This window comes from Lactuca saligna, chromosome 7 (genome assembly GCF_052625555.1).
Source record: "Lactuca saligna cultivar CGN05327 chromosome 7, ASM5262555v1, whole genome shotgun sequence".
Lineage (NCBI taxonomy): Eukaryota > Viridiplantae > Streptophyta > Magnoliopsida > Asterales > Asteraceae > Lactuca > Lactuca saligna.
Genome location: NC_136423.1, coordinates 167,580,745 through 167,606,662, shown reverse-complemented (window position 1 = coordinate 167,606,662; position 25,918 = coordinate 167,580,745). Strand labels below are relative to the sequence as shown.

The 25,918-nt window shown below is 36.1% G+C and overlaps 2 protein-coding genes and 1 non-coding gene across 4 annotated transcripts; all 3 read left to right on the top strand.

Moving 5' to 3' along the window:
- The first annotated feature begins 7,130 nt into the window (after positions 1-7,130).
- TRNAI-UAU (transfer RNA isoleucine (anticodon UAU)) lies at positions 7,131-7,204 on the top strand. The gene has a single exon. It is a non-coding gene; the product is annotated as a tRNA-Ile (tRNA).
- Positions 7,205-7,311: 107 nt separating this feature from the next.
- Positions 7,312-9,383, top strand: IQD10 (IQ-domain 10). Of its 2 annotated transcripts, none has more exons than XM_078966447.1 (5): positions 7,312-7,570; positions 7,847-7,937; positions 8,163-8,279; positions 8,378-8,719; positions 8,953-9,383. In XM_078966447.1, the coding sequence occupies exons 2-5, from the start codon at positions 7,860-7,862 to the stop codon at positions 9,217-9,219; spliced, it is 804 nt and encodes a 267-aa protein (XP_078822573.1). In that variant the 5' UTR covers positions 7,312-7,570; positions 7,847-7,859; the 3' UTR covers positions 9,220-9,383. The 2 variants fall into 2 exon arrangements, with proteins under 2 accessions (XP_078822573.1, XP_078822574.1); XM_078966448.1 differs by lacking the exon at positions 7,312-7,570 and adding an exon at positions 7,602-7,757.
- A 783-nt stretch (positions 9,384-10,166) lies between these two features.
- Positions 10,167-12,823, top strand: LOC145005417 (P-loop containing nucleoside triphosphate hydrolases superfamily protein). Its single transcript, XM_078964502.1, has 7 exons — positions 10,167-10,649; positions 10,742-10,956; positions 11,020-11,525; positions 11,611-11,834; positions 11,905-12,081; positions 12,163-12,285; positions 12,367-12,823. Exons 1-7 carry the CDS (start codon positions 10,230-10,232, stop codon positions 12,718-12,720), a joined length of 2,019 nt encoding a protein of 672 aa, XP_078820628.1. The 5' UTR covers positions 10,167-10,229; the 3' UTR covers positions 12,721-12,823.
- Positions 12,824-25,918: the final 13,095 nt, after the last annotated feature.

The window sequence follows — 25,918 nt, the reverse complement described above, 5'->3', positions numbered from 1 at the left end:
AGCACAAAGAAGGCATGACCGCGGGCTCTATGTTCTCCCCAATAAACCGGTGGCTTGTTCGTTGTTTGCTACTAAACGTCCCACCGCATCTTTTGAATTATGGCACTCCCGTTTAGGGTACGTGAATTTTGATGTTATTTCTAAATTGAATAAAGATGGTCATATAATGGTTTCTTCTATTTTACCAAAACCCGTTGTATGTTCTCCTTGTCAACTTGCCAAGTCTCATCGTATGCCCTTTGAGATTAATGACCAACGTGCCTCAAAGGTCTTGGATTTAATTCATTGTGACCTTTGGGGTCCATCTCCTGTTGTTTCGGTTGCCTCTTATCGATATTATGTTGCATTTGTGGATGATTTTTCGCGTTTCACATGGTTCTATCCACTTAAAAATAAATCTGATTTTTATGGAGTTTTTGCGACATTTATGGCCTTTGTTGAGACACAATTTTCTACAAAAATCAAGACTTTTCAAACTGATGGGGGTACGGAATTTTTAAACAATAAAGTAAAGGCTTTGTTACAAAGCCATGGCATTTTTCACCGTATCTCTTGCCCTTACATGCCTCAACAAAACGGGCGGGTCGAACGTAAACACCGCCATATTGTGGAAACGGGCCTTGCTATGATGTTTCATGCCTATCTTCCGGTCTCTTATTGGATGCATGCTTTTAGTACCGCCGTGCACATAATTAATCGTCTTCCCACTAAGGTGTTGTCCATGCGCTCTCCATTTGAGGTTTTATTTGATCGCGCCCCCATTTATGCCAATTTTCGTATTCTAGGTTGTCGGGTTTATCCATATTTGCGGGACTATGCAGATCATAAACTATCACCACGGAGCATTCCGTGTGTTTTTATTGGGTATCACTCACAATACAAGGGGTTTCTTTGTCTCGATCCGGTTTCTAATCATGTGTTTGTCACCCGCCATGCCCGGTTTGATGAATCCTGTTTTCCGTTTCGAGACACACATACTACCGCCCACATTGGGTCTCTTCCGTTGCAGTCCTTTGTCGCTGGTTCCGAGCCCGTTGACCCTGTGGTTCCTCCTGCCGCTGTTCCTGCTCCTCCTCCCAAGGTCTCCAGCCCGACTACTTCGTGCCCCTACGCCGTGTGCACTGATCCAGTACCGCCCCAGACGCCGACAACTTTCCCGTCTGATTCCGAATCGTCGCAGGGTGCCGCCTCTGATGCTTCGTCGTCCGGGTCTGACTCCGATCCTGATACTGGTGCTGAATCGGGCCCTGATTCCGAGTCGGATTCTCCTCCGTCGCCTCGCATGCCACCTCCCTCTCATCCGATGACCACACGGGTGAAATCTGGGATCTTCAAGCCGCATTACTGGGTTGATTTGGCACACTTACATTCTCACTCTTTGTTTACACAGGTTTTTTCTGCCCCGGTGCCTTCGTCTTATGCGGATGCCTTGTGTATTTCTCATTGGCGTGATGTCATGCATGATGAGGTTGCGGCTCTTCATCAAAATAAGACGTAGACTCTCGTTCCTCGTCCGTCTCATGCCAATATTGTCGGTTGCCGGTGGTTGTTTCACACCAAGTATCGTGCGGATGGGACGGTTGAGCGCCACAAAGCTCGCCTTGTTGTGCAAGGATTTAGTCAAGTTTCGGGTCTTGATTTCTCTCATACGTTTAGTCCGGCGGTCAAGGAGGCTACCGTTCGTGTTGTTATCACTCTTGCCGTTGTTAATGGTTGGTGGTTGCGCCAACTCGATGTGAACAATGCCTTCCTTCACTGCACATTGGATGACACGGTGTTCATGCACCAACCCCCGGGCTTTGCGGATGCTCGCCATCCCGACTATGTGTGCAAACTTAATAAATCTATTTATGGTCTAAAACAGGCACCGCGTGCCTGGTTTCATTGTCTCAGTTCGTTTTTAGTTTAACATGGTTTTACTTGTAGCCGTGCTGATCCGTCTCTATTTGTGTTTCGCCGAGACTCCTGCATTATTTATTTGTTGGTCTATGTTGATGACTTGATTGTCACCAGCTCCGATGATGCTATCATATCCTCGTTTATTTCTTGTCTTCATGCTGAGTTTCGTATTAAAGATCTTGGGCGGCTAAATTACTTTCTTGGCCTCGAAGCTGTGCATCATTCTAGTGGCCTATTTCTGTGTCAGGCCAAGTATGCTCATGACATTATCTCATGTGCCGGTCTTCTTCATGCCAAACCGGTGCCTACTCCTCTTGTTGCCAATACCGTTTTGGTTCGTGACGGTCCTGCATTTGCTGATCCCACCCTCTTCCGCTCGTTGGTTGGCGCTCTACAATATTTGACCATTACTCGCCCCGACATTTCCTATGCGGTTAACCAACTTAGCCAGTTTCTTGCTGCTCCGACCGAGGCTCATTTTCATGCGGTCAAACGCCTTATTCGCTATGTCAACGGTACTCTTTCGTTTGGCCTCACCTTCACACGCCCTCGGTCTGTTGCCATTGTTGGTTATTCTGATGCCAATTGGGCCCGGTGTCTTGAAACTCGCCGCTCTACTTATGGGTACTCGATATTCCTGGGGGGGTAATCTTGTATCATGGAGTGCTAAGAAACAACCCACAGTTTCCCACTCCAGTTGTGAGTTTGAATATCGAGCCATGGCGAACACGGCAGCTGAAATTATTTGGATTACTCATCTGTTACAAGAGTTATATGCTTTGCCCACCGGCCGTCCTACACTTCTTTGTGATAATTAGAGTGCATTATTTCTCACTCAAAATCCAGTCGCTCACAAACGTGCTAAACACATTGACCTTGACTATCATTTTGTTCGCGAGCTAGTTGCATCTGGAAAACTGGTCACCATGTTTGTTCCTACCAAGCTTCAAGTCGCTGACATCTTCACCAAGAGTCTTCCTCGACCGCAGTTTGAGCAGTTTCGTCGCATGTTGCGCCTTGGGTCACCGCCTCTTGCTTGAGGGGGGATATTAGCCTAACTTATATTTATGTAAACTATTAGATTTATTTTATACTTGAGGGGTGTATACTGTATCATTTTTCTAGTATTTATATAAGATAACTCCCATGCCTATTGGGGTCGTATTCCATTCATTACAGTCATTTGAAACCACCGCCTCCAAAATAAGAGTCGGCACCTGTGACATCCCCATTTTCACGGCCAGAAAAGACCGATTTTGTTTATGCTTTATAAAAGTCAGAGTACTTCTTTTCATAAAAATGTTGCGGAATTTGTTCCCAAAAAAACACGATAAATACGTTATTAAAACATTTTCGAAGAGACGTATTTTATTCATTTTAAAACATTTGAGATGTCATTATCAATACAGAAACATAAACATAAACAGAACTTACATTTATTTACACTAGTGATCTACATCTCTTTAATCTCTTAGTGTAATGTGACTTCATATCAACACCTGTGATATAAATAAATTGAGTGGGTCAGGTTGGGAAACCTGGTGAGTACATAGGGTTTTTAACCCACAATAATATAATTATTATGTTTAAACAATCAAGCAATTAAACCCAATTACCCATCCCCATTATCTTCTTTTCTCTTAAGGATCTACCCTAAGAATAAGCTATTTCTCGTTCATTCATTCCTAAGGATTATCCTAAGGAATCGGCACGAAGTCCATCGTTACCAAAGCTTATAGATTACAACTGGTGAACACGTAGTCCAAAACATCTGATAAACACTTAGTTCAAAAGTAACTAGTGAACACACTTAGTTCAAAATACCTAGTGAACACACTCAGTTCAAAGATACGTAGTGAACACACTAGATGACTGGATCACTGACAACATTGATGTCTCCCATCGTGTTATCACAAAACAACTATTTCACCTACCCATGTTTTATCCAACACATTTTGTAGATATAAAATACATATATAGTTTAAATCATTTAAAACATGTATAAAAATCTTTCACCCAACATAGACAACAAGTATTCAGATAATATGCACACACAGCACGTAATTTATATTAAAATACTTCATATCTATGTGTAAAATGAAAGGGACTATGCACTCACCTGAGAAGGTGGTGACTCGGTACTCGGACAATGCTTCGTTTACTTTAAAATAATTTCCTTCGACGAAACCTAGTATTATTACCACTAGATTTTAGTCTAATATTTACCATGACTAATTATTAGTCTTATTATTATTATTATTATATAAGTGTTTAAACAATACTTTCCAATCACTATGTACAGACAGAGGCCAGACATAAAACACCGGAGGGCAGGACCATTTTGGCATATAGCACTTCTGAAATCCAACAACCCTATGCGGCCCTTTAAACCAGATTCCCCGTACCGCGAGTAGTTAAAAATATATTATAACGACACTTATATAAGTCATAATAATAGCTCAAATATTTATTATAAATTTATAATAACAATACTAATTTTAAATATAAACTATATTTAAAATAGGGTAAGCATAACTTACTTACAAGGGGATTTTAGCTAGGTGTCGGGCTCTGTAGAGGCAGAACTTCGTCGCTGAATCTTTCTAAGAAAGATTTGTGCAACGCTTCAACGCTCACCTTACTATACTAAAACTACAGAAAGAGAAGTCGAATCACGAGGGACCGAAATGCTCGGGGGATAAGGAGAGAAAGACTCTTAAATCAAGAGAATGGTGCAAGAAATATGAGAGCCCAAACCTCTTATTTATAGTAATTGAATTTACAAAAACTACCCTCCATAATTACTTAATGGCGTTTTAGTTATATAAACAACTAAACACCCCTTTATAATACTATTTTAAATAGATTTAACGATATTTGTACTAAACTAATGTCGAAAGAACTCAACAATAGTCTTATAATGACCGCATCGTCGATACCTTTCTAATGATATATACATATGTATATATATATATATATATATATATATATATATATATATATATGTCTACGTATATATGATTTATACTTTATTTTAATACGTAAATATGTTATTATAATTTGTAACTCGTTCATACGAACTCCGTTTTTGATGTTATTTATATCCACGTGTAGGTGGAGACGTACTCGACAACTTTCGTTTAGACTCCGTCGGCTAATTGTGACTTTATTTTTAAAGTTATATTTTTAACAGGCCGGGACATGATTGGTCCGTTAAAATCTCATAACTTCTTCATCCGATGTCCATTTTCGTCTGTCTTTTTATCGTTATGCTACTAATAATGAGATCTTCGATTCTTGTTTAGGTCGTTTTGGCTAAAAATCGCTCGATCTAATATTCGAGTTTTGGACTGTACACTGTTAAGCCGAATCTTAGAAAAATTATAATTTCTTCATACGAAGTCAGATTTGGGCGTTCTTTTTATGGATTTTCTCGGTTTAACATATTCTATGACTTTCGTTTAGATCACTAAGGCTAAATCTCGCTCTATCGTAAATTCACTTTTTACGCTTCCCGGTGTTGTGTCGGTTCCGTCGCGAAACTTCGACGAGTCATAACTTCTTCGTTATAACTCGGATTTCGGCGTTCTTTATATGTACGGACACCTTGTGACATATACTACAACTTGGTTCAAATTATTTATTCTAAATAATATTTTGTCGAAAAATCATTTTCGACCCCTATTATCTCTAAATTGACTAGCCCGGATCTACGGACGTTACAACACCGCATGATCACCTCGCGTGAACTGGCCACGCCACACATTGGGACAATTTTTCCACTCCCAATGTGTACAATCAATGCTACCAAGCATCCCTGAAAAACCATGTTTCGCTTGATGTGCGGCATACAACTCTTCGACATCGCTTTAGTCGGATGTCACGAGTATATGTCACGATAAAGCTCTATGACATACTCACAAAATAAATATGTACACTCTCGACCCGTCCTTTTAGACATTTTCAGATACTCATCTGATGCGTCTGCAGTGATGTCGTATGCCAATTGTCTAAGAGCGTCCGTACATTTTTGTATCGTAGTAAAACCGCGTTTACCTCTAGCATCCCATCATAATTGAAAAAATTCATAATTACGTGCCAAATGTCTAGCTATACGTAAAAATAAATTTCTACTAATACGAAAATGTTCTTCAAATTTTGATAGATCATATAAATTATCAACGGCAAAATAATCACATACCAAAAGTTCATGTGCCGCCTCTCGATCCCGGTTGATACATTTTCTATGCTTCTTCTCCACATTTGAACTTTCGTCTCTCTCACGTACCACGTCTCGTGCCGCGGATAACAATGTATACAAAATAAAATCGTCATCGAAATCGTTATCATCGGAAGACAAAAAAATTGGAGGTGGAAAATTATCCAATTTTTGGTTTGATGTGTGTGTTTGTTTTGAAAAATGTGGGTGTGGTTTATTGGATGTATATATAGAGAATTTGAATATATATATATATATATATATATATATATATATATATATATATATATATATATATATATATATATATATATATTAATGGATATAACGGTCGATTGTAACGTTCGGAAATTTATTGTCCAATCAAATAGCTCGTCTTCGTCCGTCTTCCGCCTCACGCCACACGCAACCCACCGGACTTGGGGGCGGTGTTCACGTGTGAGAGAGGGTGCCACCTCAGCCCAAGACGTGTGAAGAAACCTTCATACCGAATAGCCTTTATAGTGATTAGTGATAAATATAACGGATGATTTTACTTTTTGCAAATTCAATATCACAATACTTTACAAGACTTTAATCAATAAAATTGAAAGAAACAAGACAAAATGGCATGATAACATCATCATGCTTTGTTTTTTTTTTTATTCTACGATTATATGTTCGGACAGTATATTCATAATTATATCAATAATTTGATTTATTTTTCCAATTCAAAGTATCTAGTATAAATAATAAATATTAAAATTAAGATAATTAACAATCATTTAACACATGGTCTTTACTTTATAGTATTAAACATCGCTAAAGATATAAAAATATGTAAATGTAACTATCATTTACTTCTTCTAAAGAAAATAATGGAACACACTTTTCGTCTTATTTTATCAATACGTACAACGTTTTTCTATTTTAACATTTAATTTAGATACTATAATACTTTTACTATTTTATGTACGCTAAAAAGGAAAATAATGTATTGTTAAATTGGTAAACTCTAATGAATAGGCACGAAGGTCCCGTAGCTCAGTTGGTTAGAGCGTTGGTCTTATGAGCCGAAGGTCGCGGGTTCGAGCCCCGCCGGGACCATAATCTGTCACTTTGTTTTAAATTTTGTCAGTCTACCGTTACGACGTCGTTACCTTGTTTTACTTTCACCATTTTTGCGCTTTAGAGAAGCAGTTAGGGTTTCATTTTCTAATGTAAGTTTGAACGTATAATTCAGGGTTTGAAGATGAAACCCTTCCATCTGTAATCTTGTTGGTGTGTCATCTCCTAAAGCTGCCTCTCACCTAAGCTAACCCCATTCATCCCTGTCAATATTATCAACAAATCCGCCATTGCCATGGCCCACGATACCTCTCTCTTGGATTCTTATCTTGCTACCTCTACAATTATCCTTTCTGCGCATATGCTCTTTCCATACCCTCTTCAGCTTCTTGTTCCTCGACTCTGGTTAGTATGCAAAACCAAACCCTCTTCGAATTATCTGTTCTTAATTGTTTCATCGTGATCTTCGTCACTGTTTCTATGTTTGATTGTTCGAACTCAAAATCCTCGTCGTATGATGTCTCTTTTGTTAATACAAATTGATTACTTTTGCGAATTGTGAGGTTTTGATCTTAGATTCATTGTCGATCAAGCAAGTAACATGATTGTTTAATTGATTTAGCATTTCATAGAAAGAATTTATCTTTATGCCAATAATCGTTTTAAATGCTTTTCTACCAGGTGTTTGATATAAATGGGTCCTTGCGGGTGGTTCAAGAGATTAATCGGCATGAAAAGAAAGAAAGAAACCAGACCCAAGAAGAAAACAGAGGTAATTGTTTATAATTCCCTCTTTGACTTTGAAGGTCAAACTAAACACTCCCTAAATTAAAAATGAACACAATTTACATCAATATTTCTACAGCTCTACTTATCTAACTTGAAAAAATTCATCACCAATTTATGAACTTTTATCCAATTTACCATAAATTTTAGAAGATTTCATAAGCATTTTGAAGTTGAACATCGTATGTTTGACCTTATAAAATCAAAACAGGATACGAAAATTACAAATAGCTTAAAGAACCGGGATTCTTTTCGGGTTATTGGTCGAAGCACAGGAACAAAAGAATTTGCTGCAACTCGAATCCAAACAGCTTATCGGGCACATCGGGTATAATATAAATATAAATTTTTTTTTCTCATACAATTTTATACTAATAATATTATATATTTTCATGTTCTAAAATTCCATTTTTTGAAACAAAAAAGGCAAGAAAAGCTTTACGTTGCTTAAAAGGAACATCAAGATTCCGTTCATTGGTTGAGCCTATTGCTCTAACAAAGCAATCTTTTTCCGCTCTTGACAAAATACATTTTTGGAGCAAAATACAATCCGAAATTAGAACCCGACGCCATTGGATGGTGGCAGAAGGAAGAATAAAGCAAAAAAAACTTGAAAATCAAGTCAAAATTGATTCAAAGCTTCATGAACTTGAGGTCGAGTGGTGTGGTGGGCCCGAGACAATGGATGAGATTGTATCTAGGATTCAACAACGTGAAGAAGCTACTAATAAACGGGAACGTGCTATGGCCTATGCTTTCTATCACCAAGTATGTTATTTTGTGCTTTTATTACATTCCCATTATTATAATATATGTCTATCTATGTATGTGTATTATTCAATTTTGTATTGTGTTTTTAAATTATTAAATAGTATTAAGGTTACGTTTGACGGACTAACTGAAAAGCTAACTGTTAGCTAATAGTTGAAAAATTGTTATTCTGTGCTATTGGATAATATTTAATAATACTGATAGATTTTATTTATTTATTTATTTTTAAGTGGAGGGCGAATTCGAATCGATATTTTGGTCAAGCTTACTTTGACTTAAGCAAAGAGAGTTGGGGATGGAGTTGGAAGGAGCGGTGGATTGCGGTGTGCCCATGGGAGGCTCGGGTGGTTGCACGGGCTAAGCAACAAAACAAACCGTCAGGTAAAACAATGAGACATGGTGCACCCAAGATAATTGTTTCGGTTAAACCACAAATGTGTAGTGGAAAAGGTACAATCAAAGCAGCACATGGTACTACTACTGCTACTACTACTTGACATGTCGCGGATGTGTATTTTGTTTCATGAGTGAGAGCGAGAGTATATTTGTTTTTTAAAATTTTATTTCGTGTGATTATTGATGTATAGTTTTTTTATTTAATTAAGTTGATTTTGAAAGTATGTTTCTTGAAATAAAAATTAACCGAAACAACATTTTTTTTTTTTTTTTTTTTTGCGCCAAGCCTCTCTAAAATTGTTATATTATGTTGAGGATTGTCATCTCTATGTAAATCGGATTAGCATCTTAAGATGAGAAACTCATAAAAACACCATTGTTAAATCTAGAATCAACCATTGCTTAGAATTTGATGTACATTCAATGCGATCATGTTTCATGTTTAACACTTGCCCTAACAATAATGTGATTGAATATGTAGAATTTGGTAACTTCATGTATGATGTATTTTGTTGTTTCTTGGAAATTCTTGACTATCCCATGTTTTTCTTTCTTTTGATTCAATGTACATGTAATGAAAAAGTTTTACTCTTAATCAAAAGAAGACGTTACATCAACAAGAGGTAAGGCGATTCCAAAATCGGGGAAAGATATTTAAACAAAGAAATTTATGACTATACCCAATTTGGGGCCTCTTCAATTTATGATAAGCTCCCTCAGATCCATTCACTTCACTTCATGTATTTCCTCAATTTATGTGGGATACTGATCAAAATAAATACTCAACTTATTCCCTCAGCTCTCTCAGCTCCATTCACTTCGTGTCAATCCGTTTATATAAACGTATCGAAATCTGTGATCCTAACCCGTTAATTTTGTGTCGGGTTTCGTGTCGTGTATGTTAACTATAATCACTCAGGTCTAACTATAATCAATTGAAAAGTGCTTATACACCCTCTAAATAAAAAGATTGGTTATCAAAAAGAACAAAATGAAAACTTAAGGGGACAATAAGTAACTTCCGCAGGAAGATATTAGATATCAGAACTTCATTCGACCAAGCAAAATAGAGCACAAGAACACACGCTGATTTTGCCGCCAAAATCCGAATATGCTCTGTGTACCTCTCCGTTATATCTCTCCTCACCCCAAAATCCTACTTGGATCGCAAACCAAACTGTTAAGATTCTTGCCAACAACCCGTTTTATTCATTTTCATCATCGTCGTAAAGATTTGAACAAAATTATTCACAGGAGTAATGGATATAGTCATCTTCCTTGTCCTTGTTCGAATTCTGATACGGGGGTTTTCAGTTCGAGCGAAGAAGAGTTCGATATGGAATTGGGACGCCTGTTGAGGCTGTTGCCGGAGGAGATGCGGCGAAGAGTTAACGAACATCAAGAACTTCACCAATTGATCGAGGTCGTTATGGATTTAGGTCGGAAACCCCTGGCTCGATTTCCTTCTGGGGATTTTGTCTTATCGGAGCATTTGATCACAGTGGATGATCTCGAACACGCTACTTCATTGGTAAACATAATTCTAAGCTTCTTGTCCACCAGGTGTTCGATCTTTTGCCTTTCATTTGTAATTTATGTCTATATCTTTCTCACCTATGATAGGTAGGCGATTTCGCCATTGATAATCGAGCTGGCATTAGCAGAACATTGCACCGAATTAGTGCCATTAGAAACCGCAAAGGTGCAATTATCGGGCTAACCTGTCGTGTTGGTCGAGCTATATCAGGAAGCGCCAAATTACTTCAAGATCTAGTTAAAGACGGAGCTTCTTTACTCCTTATCGGACCTCCAGGAGTCGGAAAAACTACAATCATCAGGTATGTTATTTCATACGCTGCAGTCTTCTTCTCCTTTCTTCTGTTTGATTCATTCTATTACAGGGATGTCGCTCGAATGCTTGCAAATGAATACGAAAAACGCGTCATGATTGTAGACACCTCAAATGAAATCGGTGGCGATGGTGATATACCTCATGCAGGTATAGGTAATGCTCGAAGGATGCAAGTTCCTGATTCTGATATGCAACATAAGGTGTTAATCGAAGCAGTTGAAAATCACATGCCTCAAGTGATTGTAATCGATGAAATTGGGACAAAACTTGAAGCAGCAGCTGCAAGCACTATCGCACAACGTGGGATTCAGTTAGTTGCAACTGCTCATGGAATCACAATAGAGAATCTAGTCATGAATCCTTCTTTAGAAATGCTTGTTGGAGGAATTCAAAGCGTGACTTTAGGAGATGATGAAGCAAATCGAAGAGGTGTTCAGAAATCAGTTTTGGAAAGAAAAGGTCCTTCTACTTTCGATTGTGCTGTTGAAATCATTTCTAGGGTTGAATTGAGAGTTCATACTAGTCTTGAAGCTACAGTCGATGCTATTCTCTCTGGTTTGTTCTTCTCCCTTTGGAAGTAAGGGTAAAATAGTCATTTTAGTGTTTATTAATTTTTTTTATTTGTTTTATGTTACAAAAGGTCGTTCCCCAAAATATCAAATTTGCAAGCTAGATGGAGTTTTGGATTCTACTTTACAAAGTGATCAAATTGTTCCCGATTCGTTTGTCAAGAAGAGTGTCACTACAATTGAAATGACAAATGACCATCTTACCCCTGACAAACACATATCCAAAGAATCTCAAAGCGAAAAAGACAAGTCTTATGATAAACATAAACCACCCTTGTGTTTATTTCTGTATGGGGTATGATATTACTATTAGTAACTAATTCTATTTTCTTTAGGTTTAAATATATATATGGTTTATATTGTAGGTTTCAGAAACAAGTGTGATGCAAGTTTTTAAACACTTAAAGATCGAATCTACTATTGATTTTACAGAAAATATTAGTGAAGCTGATGCAATAATTGCATTACTTTCAAAAATCAAGAAAAATTCTCGGATTCAAGCTGCTGCTCATTCTAGTGATGTACCTATTTATGTCACGAAAGTAAGTATTATTATAAAATTTTAAAAAAAAATTATGAATAGATTTTTGTTAATTGGTTTATTGATAATTTTGTGTTTGTAGACAAGTGCATTGATGCAGCTAACGAAGGCTATAGAGGCATTAGTGAGTGATTATGATAATGAATTTGAAGATATTGAAGATGAGTCTACAATTAATGAATCAGAGAAGATAGATGCTTTGGAGGTATTTCTTCTTTCTCTTCACATTTATCGAGTAACCCTAACTCATTTAACGTAGATTTTTATGATTATTATTATGTTATAGGAGGCAAGGATTGCAATTGAACAAGTTGTAATCCCGAAAGGGGAATCTGTGGAATTACTTCCTAGATCATCTAATATAATGTTACTTCAAAAAGATCTTATTCGTAAATACAAATTACAATCACAACAAATTGGCTCTGAGACAACAACAGATGTAAGAATTCGTATCTTACCTTTTCAAGCTAAAAAACACGATACAAATCCTGAAAGAAACGATGAGGATTATGATAATGATAATGATGATGATGATGATGATGAGAATGATGATGATGACGATGAAATCAGTGAGTTTGACTTGTCAAACACAAATGGCTCCCCCTACCCGATGGACAGATTGCCACTCTTGCCTGATTAGATAATAACCTTATGTAATTAATTAATTTTTTTTTTGATAAATACGACTTTTATAGTAAATGTATTTTGTGGGAAAAATTAATAAAGAATTGGTAAAAAGATAAGGGCGTGTTTTGTTTATGAATTTCAAAGAAATTTGAAGGAATTGGAATTGGATTCCTTGATATATATTCTAACGATTTTATCATTCATGAAGTTCCATTTGCAATTTTTTTTTCATGGATCGTTAACAAGTATATGTATTTCTTGAATCTTGCAAAAATCTTTTGAATACCACATCTAGTTTATGTTGTTGGATATCGATATTAAATATTTATTCTATTATCATAAAATCATATAATCTTTGTTATGTTATTTATTAGGTGTTTGTATAATTAGGTACGCTATGTTTGATGTTCATATACTTACAGTCTAAAAGTAAGCTTCATATATTTTTTTTAGTAAATAGTAAATCAATAAAGGGTGTACAAGTCATTTAACATAACTCGTATTCCAATCGAATTCTTTTGAGAAATTTTGTGAACCAAACACAATTACACAAACAACAAATTAATGGAACTGAATTAGTGAATTTCATTTCCTCATAACCAAACATGTAAGCAATGTAATATATTGTTAAAATCCTAGTGTGAAGCAAATGCCCCATAATTAAGTTTATCATTTTGAAATGGAGAACATAATTAGCTTAAAATTTAAAGACCTCGAAAGGCCGGTTTATAGATAAGGTGATAGGTGTATTAAAACCCATTTGAAACAGATTAGTTGCCCTTTTTCCTAATTAGAAATGTTGGTAAATGGTTTTGGTTGGCTTTTTCCTATTATTGGCCGGTGCCATTGACTTTGTCCATTGATCATTCAAATTAATTATTGATATTAGTTGTCTTTGCATGCACACTTTTTCTCTTTACATCGTGTCAAATACCTACTTGATATGGTCAAATGTAGAGAGAAACTAAGTCAATTATATATGGTCAAATGTGAGTTGAACACTTGGATGATGGAGAATGGCCACAATCACTTTAGTTAGTAATATATCATTCATTGGTAATTTGGTATGATATAGAATCTATATAAGCTTTGGAAGTATTTGATAACCGAAGAAATGTCACAAATACTTTTTAATGATAATGAAACCAAGAATATTGTAATTGTAGATAGACATAGCAACAACAAGAGATTCAAAATCTCATTAAAATGAGGTGGAAAGAAGGTAGAAGTAGATACTCAAGTCTTCATAGGAGAAAAAATGACTCACTTAAATGACATCCATGACGTGGACAACAAAAACCACTTGGAATCACCAAATTATTTTTTGACACGAGTGCATCACTTAGAATCTTGTAGTAGAAAATAGTATCTTCTATTTTATTTTATGTTTGAATGGAAAACAATAAAGGATAGCTAATCTTTGGTTAGAAGTTGTCACAAGAAAGAAATGAAAAGAAAGGGTGCCAAATTTCCAATTCTCTTGAAAAATAAAGAAGATTATCCTGAAAATGTAATGCTTCGCATTTCTGACTTCTAGGGGTGGGGGATGTATCATGGGAAATAGGAGCTATTATGTAAAGGAATGTGACGTAAGCAAATGAGTTTTCATGCTAACCACAACCAATCATTTACTAATATGCTTAATGCTATATAATTATTGGTTACTTACTTTTTTCGGTCATTTAGCTTTTATAGTTTCTAAATTGGAGAAGGGGAAAAAAGAAAAAGAATTTGTCACTTTACCCAAAATCCAAAGACACTTTTGAGTATGTTACATAAAAGGTCACTTTACATTTGTTGAAGCCACTAATAGTACCCCAAACTTTGGGTTTGTGTAGGTAGTCCATACATAGGAATTTTTTTCATCACAACATCCCTCATTCCGGTTCTTTGGTCCATCAATGATGATCAAACAATCATACATGAGTGTTTCCTATTGAAGAATTCCAGTTTCATAGATGTTTACTTCAAGGTGACCCGTTTTCCTACTACTACTATTATTATTATTATTATTATTATTATTATATTTTGGTCATGAAGAGTCTTCATGTTGTTTTGCATAAGGCTACAAAGGCATGTTTATTTTATTTTATTTTATTTTAAGGATATTTATACTTCTTCAAAGCCTTCTATGGTTGTTTTTCATATGTGTTATGTTGATGATATTATTTTTATTAGGGAGTAGAAGAATTCAAACTTTGACAATCTAATTCGAATTCTACATTGTTTTCATCTCACTTTAGGGATTAAAATCAATATTCTCTAAAGTAAGCTTCTTGGTATTAGTGTTTCTGATTTGGTGGTTGAGGAGATTGCTAATTCTATTGATTGTAATTAGGAATGTCCAAACCTCCCGTGCAACCCCGGTTCGATACGGGATAAAATTTTAAGAAAAATCGGGGGCGGGGGCGAGCTTAACTCCCGTTTTATTTTCAGGATCGGGGTCGGAAGTGACTATTTTCGTCCCGTAATCCTGCGGGGGCCCCGTTTGAAATTATCAATAATGCCTTTATTTCTTAATCGTGGTTTCCAAGAGTTATATATATATATATATATATATATATATATATATATATATATATATATATATATATATATATATATATATATATATATATATATTCTCTTAACTCTTGATTAAGATGTTTGACAGTTTGTGTTATCATTTTTACTGGTATTGCTAAACTTGGATACAAGTATGTAAATATATGTATGTAACTACATTATTATTGGTCATAATTTCTCTATCTTTATATTGGTCGTTGTTTCGATCATGTCTTAGAATTAAGAAGCTAATTTGGAAATCAATTTCTTTATCTAATTGTAAATAATTGTCAGTCTAAATCAAGTCGTGATTACTCATCAATATGTTTACATATTTTTTTAGCGTTTCTAAACGATCTTTGCACAAGTTAGCTTGATTTATTTTCTTTTTGCAAAAATTGGGTTGAAAAAAACTGATGAATATAACAACAATTTCTATTAATCTCACCAAATTACCGTGTAATTAAATACTTACAAATCACAAAGTTATTAAAAAAATACAATATTACAATTCATAAGTTTTCTAAATTAACTATATATTATTTTATTACATAATTTAATTTTTTATTTCTAGGTAAAGTATAGTGAAAAGACTCAACTCATATACTCTCTAGTACTCACGTGCTCTGTATCCTTGAACCTCGTAACAATGACCTAGCCCCGCCTAAACACATAAGCAATCATCTCAAATCAATAACGACTCTCCAGGATAGACTAGTTCGTTCCAATGTTCTCTCGGAAGGCTAAAAGACCATTTTACCCTTCTAATGGTCCAAAAGTCCAAGTGTTGACCCAACCCTAAAAGTCAACAGTCAAACTTTGACCAGACTCGTCGAGTGCACATTGGTGATTCGGGGAGTCCAAGTGTGTCCTATGGATCTTTCTAAACCCCACTTAACTCGTCGAGTGAACCTTCCACTCGACGGGCTACTACTAGTCACGAGTCGCGGGGCAACCCGACTTGACTTGTCGAGTCCCCTTATGGACTCGGTGAGTTCCTTGCATGGCAATCACCCAAACGACCTTTTAAGGTCGGATCTACTTCTCTAACCTATAAATCTGACTTCCCCAAGTCCAATAATCATGTAAAGGTCAAATCTTGACATTCATGCAACACACCCAAGGCTTCTTTTGGTGAAATGACTTCTAAAATGGCATCCTAGGTTCATTTCCTCCATGGAACAACATAAAGCAGGGTATACAATGCTCTTTGGACCTTTAAAGGTCCAGATCTAGAGTCTAACACTCAAAGGGACAACATATGCATCAATTCAAGCCAATAAAGGGGTAGATAAAACCCTAGATTCAAGGATCTTGTACAAAACATAAGAAGGTATCGATTTACTACCTCAAAAATGAAGAACCAAGCTTGAAAACCACATAATTAGAATCCCCTTGGCCTTATCTTGATGGAAATACCTTCTTCATTGCAAAGGCAAAACAAAAGGATCAAAATAGCTCTCTCTATCTTTCTCTCACACACACAACTCGCTCAAGATCTCTAGGTTTTCTCTCTCTGGACTAGTAGCCGCAAATGAGGGCTATAAGGTCCCTTAAATAGGGCATATGCCCGAAGATTTAGGGTTTCTGACCTCGGCGAGGACTCGTCGAGTCCACCCATCGACTCGTCGAGTTCGTTCATTAATCCAGTCATCAAAATGCGATCCTACTCGATGAGTCTAAGCGTCAACTCGTCGAGTCCCTTCTTATAACTCAAAATAAACAATTAAAATCTGATACATGGAAATCTGGATGTTACAACGTTTCTATTATGTTATAAAACTCCATAAATATGAATGTAAGTGCTTTATTTTATAGTTGTTAATAAAGATAATCCAATAAATATGCTAGGACCAAAATATATTTACGTAGAGATTATAGAAAGGGCTATATGTGAAAGAGGCACCAACACAGAATAATTAATATCAAAGAAAGGGATTAAAGCACAGGACTCAATATGCCACATTGTTTCACTAAATTCACCAATTTCAATATCCAAAAATGTAGATGTCATACCAGCTAGGCCTATCCTCAATAGTTTCAAGTTAAATATAAACCTAAAAATAAGTAAATATTATTGATCTTATGGGTAGCTCTTCCTTTATTTCAAATTTCAACAAGTTTTGTTCTTTGATCTGTAGGCTTAATAATCATACTTACAAATATTTAACTAACAAAAATAATCACAAAATACCTAAGAAAGAGAAACATTTTCACCACAAATCCCAAATTCAAGACAAACTTTAACCAAAAAAAATAGAAATAGAAAAAGAAAGCAAAAAGATGCAATAGATTTAAACAAAAAAATTAAACATGTTCATAGTTTAAATACTCAAAATCACACAAAGCATCCACCACAAAACTACTTACCGGAACAAATATAAGTCATAGTTTTACTCGTCTTCTTGAATACTCAACCTCTCAAACTTATTAGTAACCACAATATCCAACTGTGTTGCTTTTCCCACTATATCCTTCCTTTTTCTTGTAGATACATTGTATGCAATTTCAGCACAATATGTCCTAAATCAAATCCATATACTTACATATATCATTAATAAGGGTATCACAAGGACTTCTAATTTTTTTGCATTTGAACAATAAACTTTTATTCCAAGACGAAGATCCTTGCTCTTTTTGTAGATCATTTGCTTCAATTACTCATGTTAGATTCACATAATTAAACAACAAAATATAGATGAAAATAACCAATCAATACCTGTGGTTCTTCAATTGGTCATCTAAAGTTCAAAATCGTTAAAGGCGATTTAAAAACATAATCAGTTTCAACAAAAATAAGAAAACATAAATACAAAAAATCGAAATCGAACTCCGATAAATGGAAAATAAAATTTTTCAATAGGAAAAGGTTGATGCATTTACCTTGTATTTTCATAAAGTTACTTTCTTCAAAGAAACCCTAAATCATGTGGATGAGCAGGTAATCAGAGAAGAGGGATTGCAATGCAAAGACTAAATAGATTGTCGGGGTGGTGGAGGCATCACGAATGGGTTAAAAGAAACAACTGATTCCAATGAAGGATATCCATATCATTTTATGCGATTTCAAAGAGGGAATCCATACCTTTATCCCTAATTTTCTACAAAAATAGAGAGAATGAAGAATAAAATAGGAAATGATTACCTACATGATTTCGTGGATTTATCTGAATATTACTAATTAACACACAAAGTTGGGTGATTGAAGAGCGAATTTCTTGGATTAAAGTTGGAAACTTTGATTTGTTTCCAGCTTTGTGTGTGAAACCACTCATACACTTTCTGATTTTTCATAACTACCATCGTTTTCGTCCCTATTTTCTGCAATGCTCGACTGAATCGGATCTCAAGTTTGTAATCAATTAAGAGATTAATTCTCAGCTCCTGCTCAATGTACAACAAAAAAATTAGTGTTAAAATCAATGGGTATGAAATTGTAAGTGTATAAATAAAGAGATTGATAAATAACTTGGAAACGATTCACAACAATCCCTAGAATTTAGGAGCTGATTTATCGCAAAGAAGTTGAAAACTTTTAATTGTTTCCAACATCTGAGTGAGACGGATGTGGTTTTGAGAGGAAGAAAGGGGCATTTTTGGAACTTCACATAGAAATTATGAGCAGGAAAATTCGCTGGAGGGGGGCTCATTGACTGCCACGTGGCGAAAATGGTTTTATTTATAAAATTAGGGGATATATATATATATATATATATATATATATATATATATATATATATATATATATATATATATATATATATTATAGTAAACTTTTAGGGTTTTGCAACTTCACTCCACTTCCCAAATGGCCGCCAACTCCCAATTTCCTCCCTTCATTCTTTGACTTCGTCTTCACGATCGTAGATTCACAGTTCAATAACTTCACAAATCACACCTCCTCTCTAGCCTCTAGCAATTGAACTATGACAATAGTCTAAGATGCAAGACCACGAACGAAACAACGACCAAAGAGTACAACTTGATTTCGCCTGCCTTCGTCTGTCTAGACCATCTGCTCCCCTTCTGCCAGTCGCCGACGACATACCTTCTTCCACCAGCACTTGTCAACTGTTCATCCTGCCTCCAACGGTAACCACTCAATTTTTTTTATTGAAATCATATAGGTTAAGATTAAAAAAAAAAAAAATAGATTGGTCATCTCTTTGTGTTGATTATCCATGTAGTATAGATTCATCTTAAATGCCAATGGTAATACAAATGTTCACATTACATTTATTAAATCAATGTTCTTGTTAATAATGAAGAAACCTTGATTATGTTGAGAAGCACATCGAATTCAGATCCCGATATGTTGTAGCTAAAACGAATATCACTTTCTAATTTGTGTAATTCAATTGTTAACATGTTTAATAAAGTTCTTTCACTGCTCTCCATTCTAATGATGTTTGATCCAACTTTTAAGCTTTTATCTGTTTCTTATTTGTTAAATCTCATAGGAAGTAAACCATCTTCTAGCTTATGTACAACTGTAGATGTCAAATAATGAAGAATTGAAGACAATTGATGGATATTGATGATGTAGTGAAGTGGATATTTGTAATGTTGGATTTGTTGTATTTTATATTTGTAATTTTGTTAGACTTGTCGATTTTATATTGTTAGATTTTTTGTTTTTGTAATGTTTGATTTGTTGTTTTTTGTCATGTTGGATTTGAAGTTTTTGAATTGCTAAAAAACTAGATTTTAAGTTTTTTAAAGTTATGAAAAATAGTTTTTTAGTATAAAATATAGCATTTTTAGCATAAATATCAATTTTATGTGCATGAAACAGGGGAACGGGGGCGGGACTGGGGGCGATGGAGGTAACCGGGGGCGGGATCGGGGGCTGTGTAAATAGGGGATCCAGGGGCGTGACTGGGGGCGGGGGGCAACAAGTAATTTTAGTGGTGGGGTGGGGCAGCTATTTCCGCTCCTATTTGGTCCCGTTGACATCCCTAGTTGTAATACTATGAATATCTTATCTCTTATTTTGGTTTGAGTGTGAGTTGTAACATAAATAGACTTGTCACTTGGAAGGAGGTGATTCAAAAAGTGGTTTGTAAAATGTCTAATTAGAAAGTCAAGACGCTATGCTCAGGGGATGTTGAATTTATTGAAATCGGTTTTGGGTGCCTTACCTACCTATTTATATCTATTTATAAGGCTCTAATGGGCATTCTTTCCAAACTTGAATCCTTACACTATTTTTTTTGGGGGTTGATTTGGAAAAAGAAAAAATGATTTGGGGTAGCTAGAATAAAGTCATGGCATAAAAGGAGTTTGATGGTCTTGGAGTTAGCAACTTGTTTTCTCTTAACTGTGTTTTGTTGTTTAAATGGATTTGGTGTTTTCACACTAATATGGATGCTCTTTGGGTTAAGGTGGTGAATGTTGTCCATTATCCTACACAAGTTTTTTTGCATAACATTTATTTTGTTTCTCGGAGTTCTCTTGGCTTAATGTTGTAAAAGTTATGGCTAGTCTAAAGGAGAATGGTGTGGATCTTTATGTTTTTTGTAAAAAAAAAGTGGGGGACGGGTCCTTTATGTTTTTTGGGATGATATTTGTGTTAGCCTAATACGATTTTGGGCTTTATCTTGTATTGGGTTTTATGATTGGACCTTTTAGCTTGGAAACCCTAATTAACTAGTCTATATATTATGTCTTTTCCTTTCATTGTATTTGTACTTCTATTTGATAATAATACAAAACCCTAACTTTTATATGTCTTTCACTTGTTAGTTTACATGGTATCAGAGCTCGGTTGATCATCTGTATTTTCGTTTTAGGGGCGAGTTGTAGCAAGCACGACACTATTTAATGAAGGTACTATCCATGGAAATCACTATTCATGAAGTTACTATTCATCGAGGTTACTATTCATCAACACTATTCACGTTTTTTTTCCCAATTTTGGGTATAGTTTTCTTGCTCGTTTTTGTATTCATTTTGATTTGATTTGTTTGTTTCAATGACTTTGAGGGTTTCATTTCATCTGTTGGTTTTGTTGATTTTGAGATCTTGATTGTTGTTGTTACTATTCGTAGTTGCTTTTGTTTTGGTTATTCTCATTTGCCTGATATTAGAATATGGCCCCGAGAGATGATTATCTTCAGTCCATTATTATCCAACTCGATGGCAAGAACTATGCATATTGGAGTTATGTTATGAAGAATTTCTTGCGAGGCAAGACTACGTGGGGGATTATTATAAGTGACAGGAAGAAACCAATAGACGAGAAGGCTGCTAATTATGCAACCTTACTAGGTTCATGGGAGACAGATAACTCCAAGATCATTACTTAGATTAATAATTATGTTATATAGTCTATTGGTACTTAGTTGGCGAAGTATATAGGCTATATAATCAGTCTAACTTTGCAAATCAGTATCAGTTAGAGTTTGATATTCGAGCCCTCCAACAGAACAATCTCATTGTTCAGGAATTTTATGCAGCTATGTCAGATTTGTGGGATCAGTTAGCTCTTACAGAACTTGATGTGTTGAAGGCTTTTAAGCCTTATATTGATAGAAAGGAAGATAAGCATTTGGTTCAGTTCTTGATGACATTACGTTTCGATTTTAAAGGTCTATGGGGATCAATCTTGCATCACACACCTCTTTCCACTGTTGATTCGGTTGTTCACGAGTTGATTACCAAAGAAACTTGTATCAAGTCACATGCTGACAAAGCTCCCAAGACATCCACTCCTGCTGTCTTTGCTGTTCCATAATGGCCTCAGTCTTCGAACCAAAATCGTCCTAGAGTTGCATTTGATGAGTGTGCTTTTAGTAAGAAGAAGAACCATTGGAATGAAAATTGTCCTTTGCTGACAAGCAAGGAAAATCAGCAACAACAACAAACAAGATCACCAACACAATCTCAGTCTTCATAATAGAACAAGTCTTTTGGACAGTCACGTCCCTTGTGTCCATCTTTTCGGGCACCACAATATGTTACTGCTACACCTTCAGTTGAGAATGAAACATATTTTACATCACCATCAGCCTTAAATCCTTAGATTGTTGTGCAGTTTAGATAGTTCTTAGCTGCTAATCTACCCGCCATGTCAGCTTCCATGTCTCATTCAGGTCTCTATTCATCCAACACGTCACGTATTCCTTCATCATTATGGATATTGAATTTTGGTGCATCTCATCACATATCACCACATTTGTCATCTTTTGCTTCATTATCTTCTCGTACATCTGTCTATGTTATGTCTGCTTGTGCTACACCCATGTCGGTAGAGGGTGTTAATTCTATTGTCACTCCTTATGTATCTTTAACATATGTGTACTACATTCCCACACTTGCTTTGAATCTTGCATCGATCAGTCAGTTGTGTAAATATGGTTGTTGGGTCTTCTTTTTCTATTTCATTCTGTCGTGTACAAGATATTCGGTCTCAGAGGGTGATTAGGATAGGCCGTAGACTTGGGGAGCTCTAAGTTTTGGAGCATATACATGTTGCTGATACTGCTGTATCTGGTGTCGATTTGTCATCTTTTCATTTAAACCCATTGTCGTCTGTTTTTATCTTTGGCATTCTCGTTTGGAACATGTGTTAATGTCTTGTTTACAGTTTTTGGTTTCCACTGGTGTGTAAGGGTCTTTGAAATTTGATGACATTTCTGATTGTTGTGGTTGTAAACTAGGAAAAATTTCTTCTTTTGTAACACATGGTTCCTGGTACACATTTAATTATAATTTATTCACGCTACTTGACGAGTTAGGAGCCCCAAACTCGTCAAGTAGAAACCAAAATGGATGCGGGATTTTAAGACACATACTCGACGAGTTGAGAGCCTCAACTCAATGAGTAGGGTTACCAGAATTAAACCCTAATTTTAGGGTTTTGCACCCTATTTAAGCATCTTAATTCCTACTTGCTGGCCTCATTTCAAGCCTTAAAGTCCTAAAACCTAATCCATAGAACCCTAGTGTGTTATATGAGCTTGTGAGTTGTTTTTGAGTGATTATTGTGTGTTTTGAAGCTTGTTGAAGAAGGAGGATCTTGGGGATTCAAAAGGAAGCTAGTTGACCCTGAAACAACATCTCATCCTCTTCATTTTCTGGTAAGCAAGTCTCAAACTTGCTTAGTAGCTTGTTAGATCTCCTTGTTATCATTTTATGGGGTTTTTGGTCCAAGAAACATGATCTTTGAGACATGGAAGTCCCAAGTGTGTTTACCTTAAGATGTATGATCTTGAGGGGCTCAAATGACATAAAGGTGCAAACTTTATGTCCATGGAACCACCATTCAAGCTATAAGTTGTCATTTTAGCCTTTTAAACCCCAAAAGGCCATGCATGGAGGAACAGGTGGAAGCTTTACATGTTCAGTTGATGCCTAAGGACTAGATCTCTATTTATATGCTTTAGTTTGGAGTAAGGATGACTTATGGACCAAGATCTAAGTTCTAGGTAGCTAGGGTTTGAGCCAAACCCGTTAAATGACGGCATTAATGGGAAAAGTTAGAAACTTTACCCTTAAATGGATGTTTTCAATGTGTATGAGAAACAAGAAGCTTAGATCGAAGTGTAGGGGCTTAATCTGTTACGATGGCCCAAGCAGATAGAGGAACTCGTCGAGTTCACAGAGAAACTCGACGAGTTGAGGCAATTTGTCCCGATGCTGAATATGGTAGAACTTGATGAGTCTGAGGATAACTTGACGATTTGACTCACTAAATCGTGGCTATAAGTAGTTAGGAAACTCGGCGATTCAGGGGATGACTCGATGAGTTGGATCGCGTTTTCAGGGTTAGGATTAATAGAACTCGGTGAGTTGATGGATCAACTTGGCGAGTTGAGTCAACCCAAAACGTTGACTTTGACCAAAATGTTGACTTTAACCAGGGGTAATTGGGCATTTTACCCTAAGAATGACTATCAGTTTTTGACTAAGTGTTATTGTGATAATGATATCCGGGGAGTCGTTGGAGCTGCCGTCAAAGATTCCTCACACGAGACTTCAGCAACCAGCTTGTGAGGTGAGTTTTCCTCCAGTAGGAACGGGTCGATGGCACCAATGCCGGCCCATTTATGTATGGTAGTGTATGCCGGACGTAGGTCTGATGTCGGGGTTAGCCCGATGTAGATTATATGTTTCCGGGCTTCGGTCCGATGTCGGGGCAAACCCGAGGAATGTTTGTATGCTTGATGTCTTCGTGATTCTGGCATGTGTATGTTTATATGTTCCGGGCTTCGGTCCAATACCGGGGGAAGCCTAAGGAATGTTTAGCTTATATGTTATGTGTTATATGTTCTGGGCTTCGGTACGATGTCGGGGCAATCCCGAGGAAGGTTTAGCTTATATGTTATGCTATGTGTTTATGTTATATGCTTGTTGATATTTTATATGTATATCGGACTTCGGTCCGATGCCGGGAGGGGCCCGATGCCAGACTTCGGTCCGACGCCGAGCGGGGCCTGATGTTGGATTCATCTGATGTCGGGCGGGTCCGATGCAATGGGCAAGGCCGTTGTATGGTATTATGTGATTATGTGTATGGTATGTGGTAGTTATGGGAGACTCACTAAGCTTTGTGCTTACAATTTTCAGTTTTGGTTTTAGGTACTTCCGCTTGCAAGGGGAAGAGCTCGGGATGACTTCATGGCTCACACCACATCTTTTAGCCTGGGATGATTTACTCTGATGTTTTGTCACATGATTTTGATATATTGACATTTGTTTATGATATTTTGAGATATACGACTTATGATTTTATATGATGAATGACAATTATGGTTTTTAATTATATTATTAAACGAAATTTTTTGACCGTATTTTTGGGATGTTTTAAGTTGGTATCAGAGCCTTGGTTTGAGTGATTCAGGAACACTCACGGGTGTGTTTGAACTCAAACTAAGGACTTAGTATGAAAATTTTTAGAGGAAAAATCATTTTTATAAAAAGAACTTTGAAAAAGGAATTTTTTTTTTGAAAAGAGAAAAGAACTTTGAAAAGAGAAAAGGGTGTGGTGCATGCTATCAGTCGAGCTCAACTAAGTACTCCCAAATTACCCATACAAGTATATGTTATGATATGTTTATGAGAACTGCATGCTAGATTAGGGCTAAGGATCTAGGAAGGATGACTTATGTGGCTATTATATATATGTAAGCTTATTAACTGCATGTTAGTATAGAATAGTCAATGATATGATGGCCTAATTAGGATATGCTTGATTATGTTTACTCAATGCTCGGATGCTGCTTGCTTTGTGCTTTTAGGAGTTCTAGTTATCTTTTACTAACTAGTAAATGAATATTTTAAGTTACATATTGTAAGGACTAAATAATTTTAGGAGGTTAGGTCTAGCTCTATTTTGCAGCTCTTGTTTGAGTCCAATCATTCAAAGAATTATATAGTCTTAGTGATACGTAATGGTATTCACGAGCTAGTTAGGGAGAGATAGCAAAGACTTCTAATGCAGCTGATGGCGGAGAGTAGGATGGTGATTACCCTAGGGAAAGCCTAGGATGAGTTTAGGGCGTGAAGTAGTAGTAGTAGAAGGGACTTGGTGAAGTCAAGGCAGTTCTTGAGGAATGTACTGAAAGATGTGGAATGTAGTATGGGTCCGTACTACTGAAAGTAGAGGATCCGTACTCGAATCAATCAGGGATGACATGAATCTACGGAACTTGTAGTGTATGGAA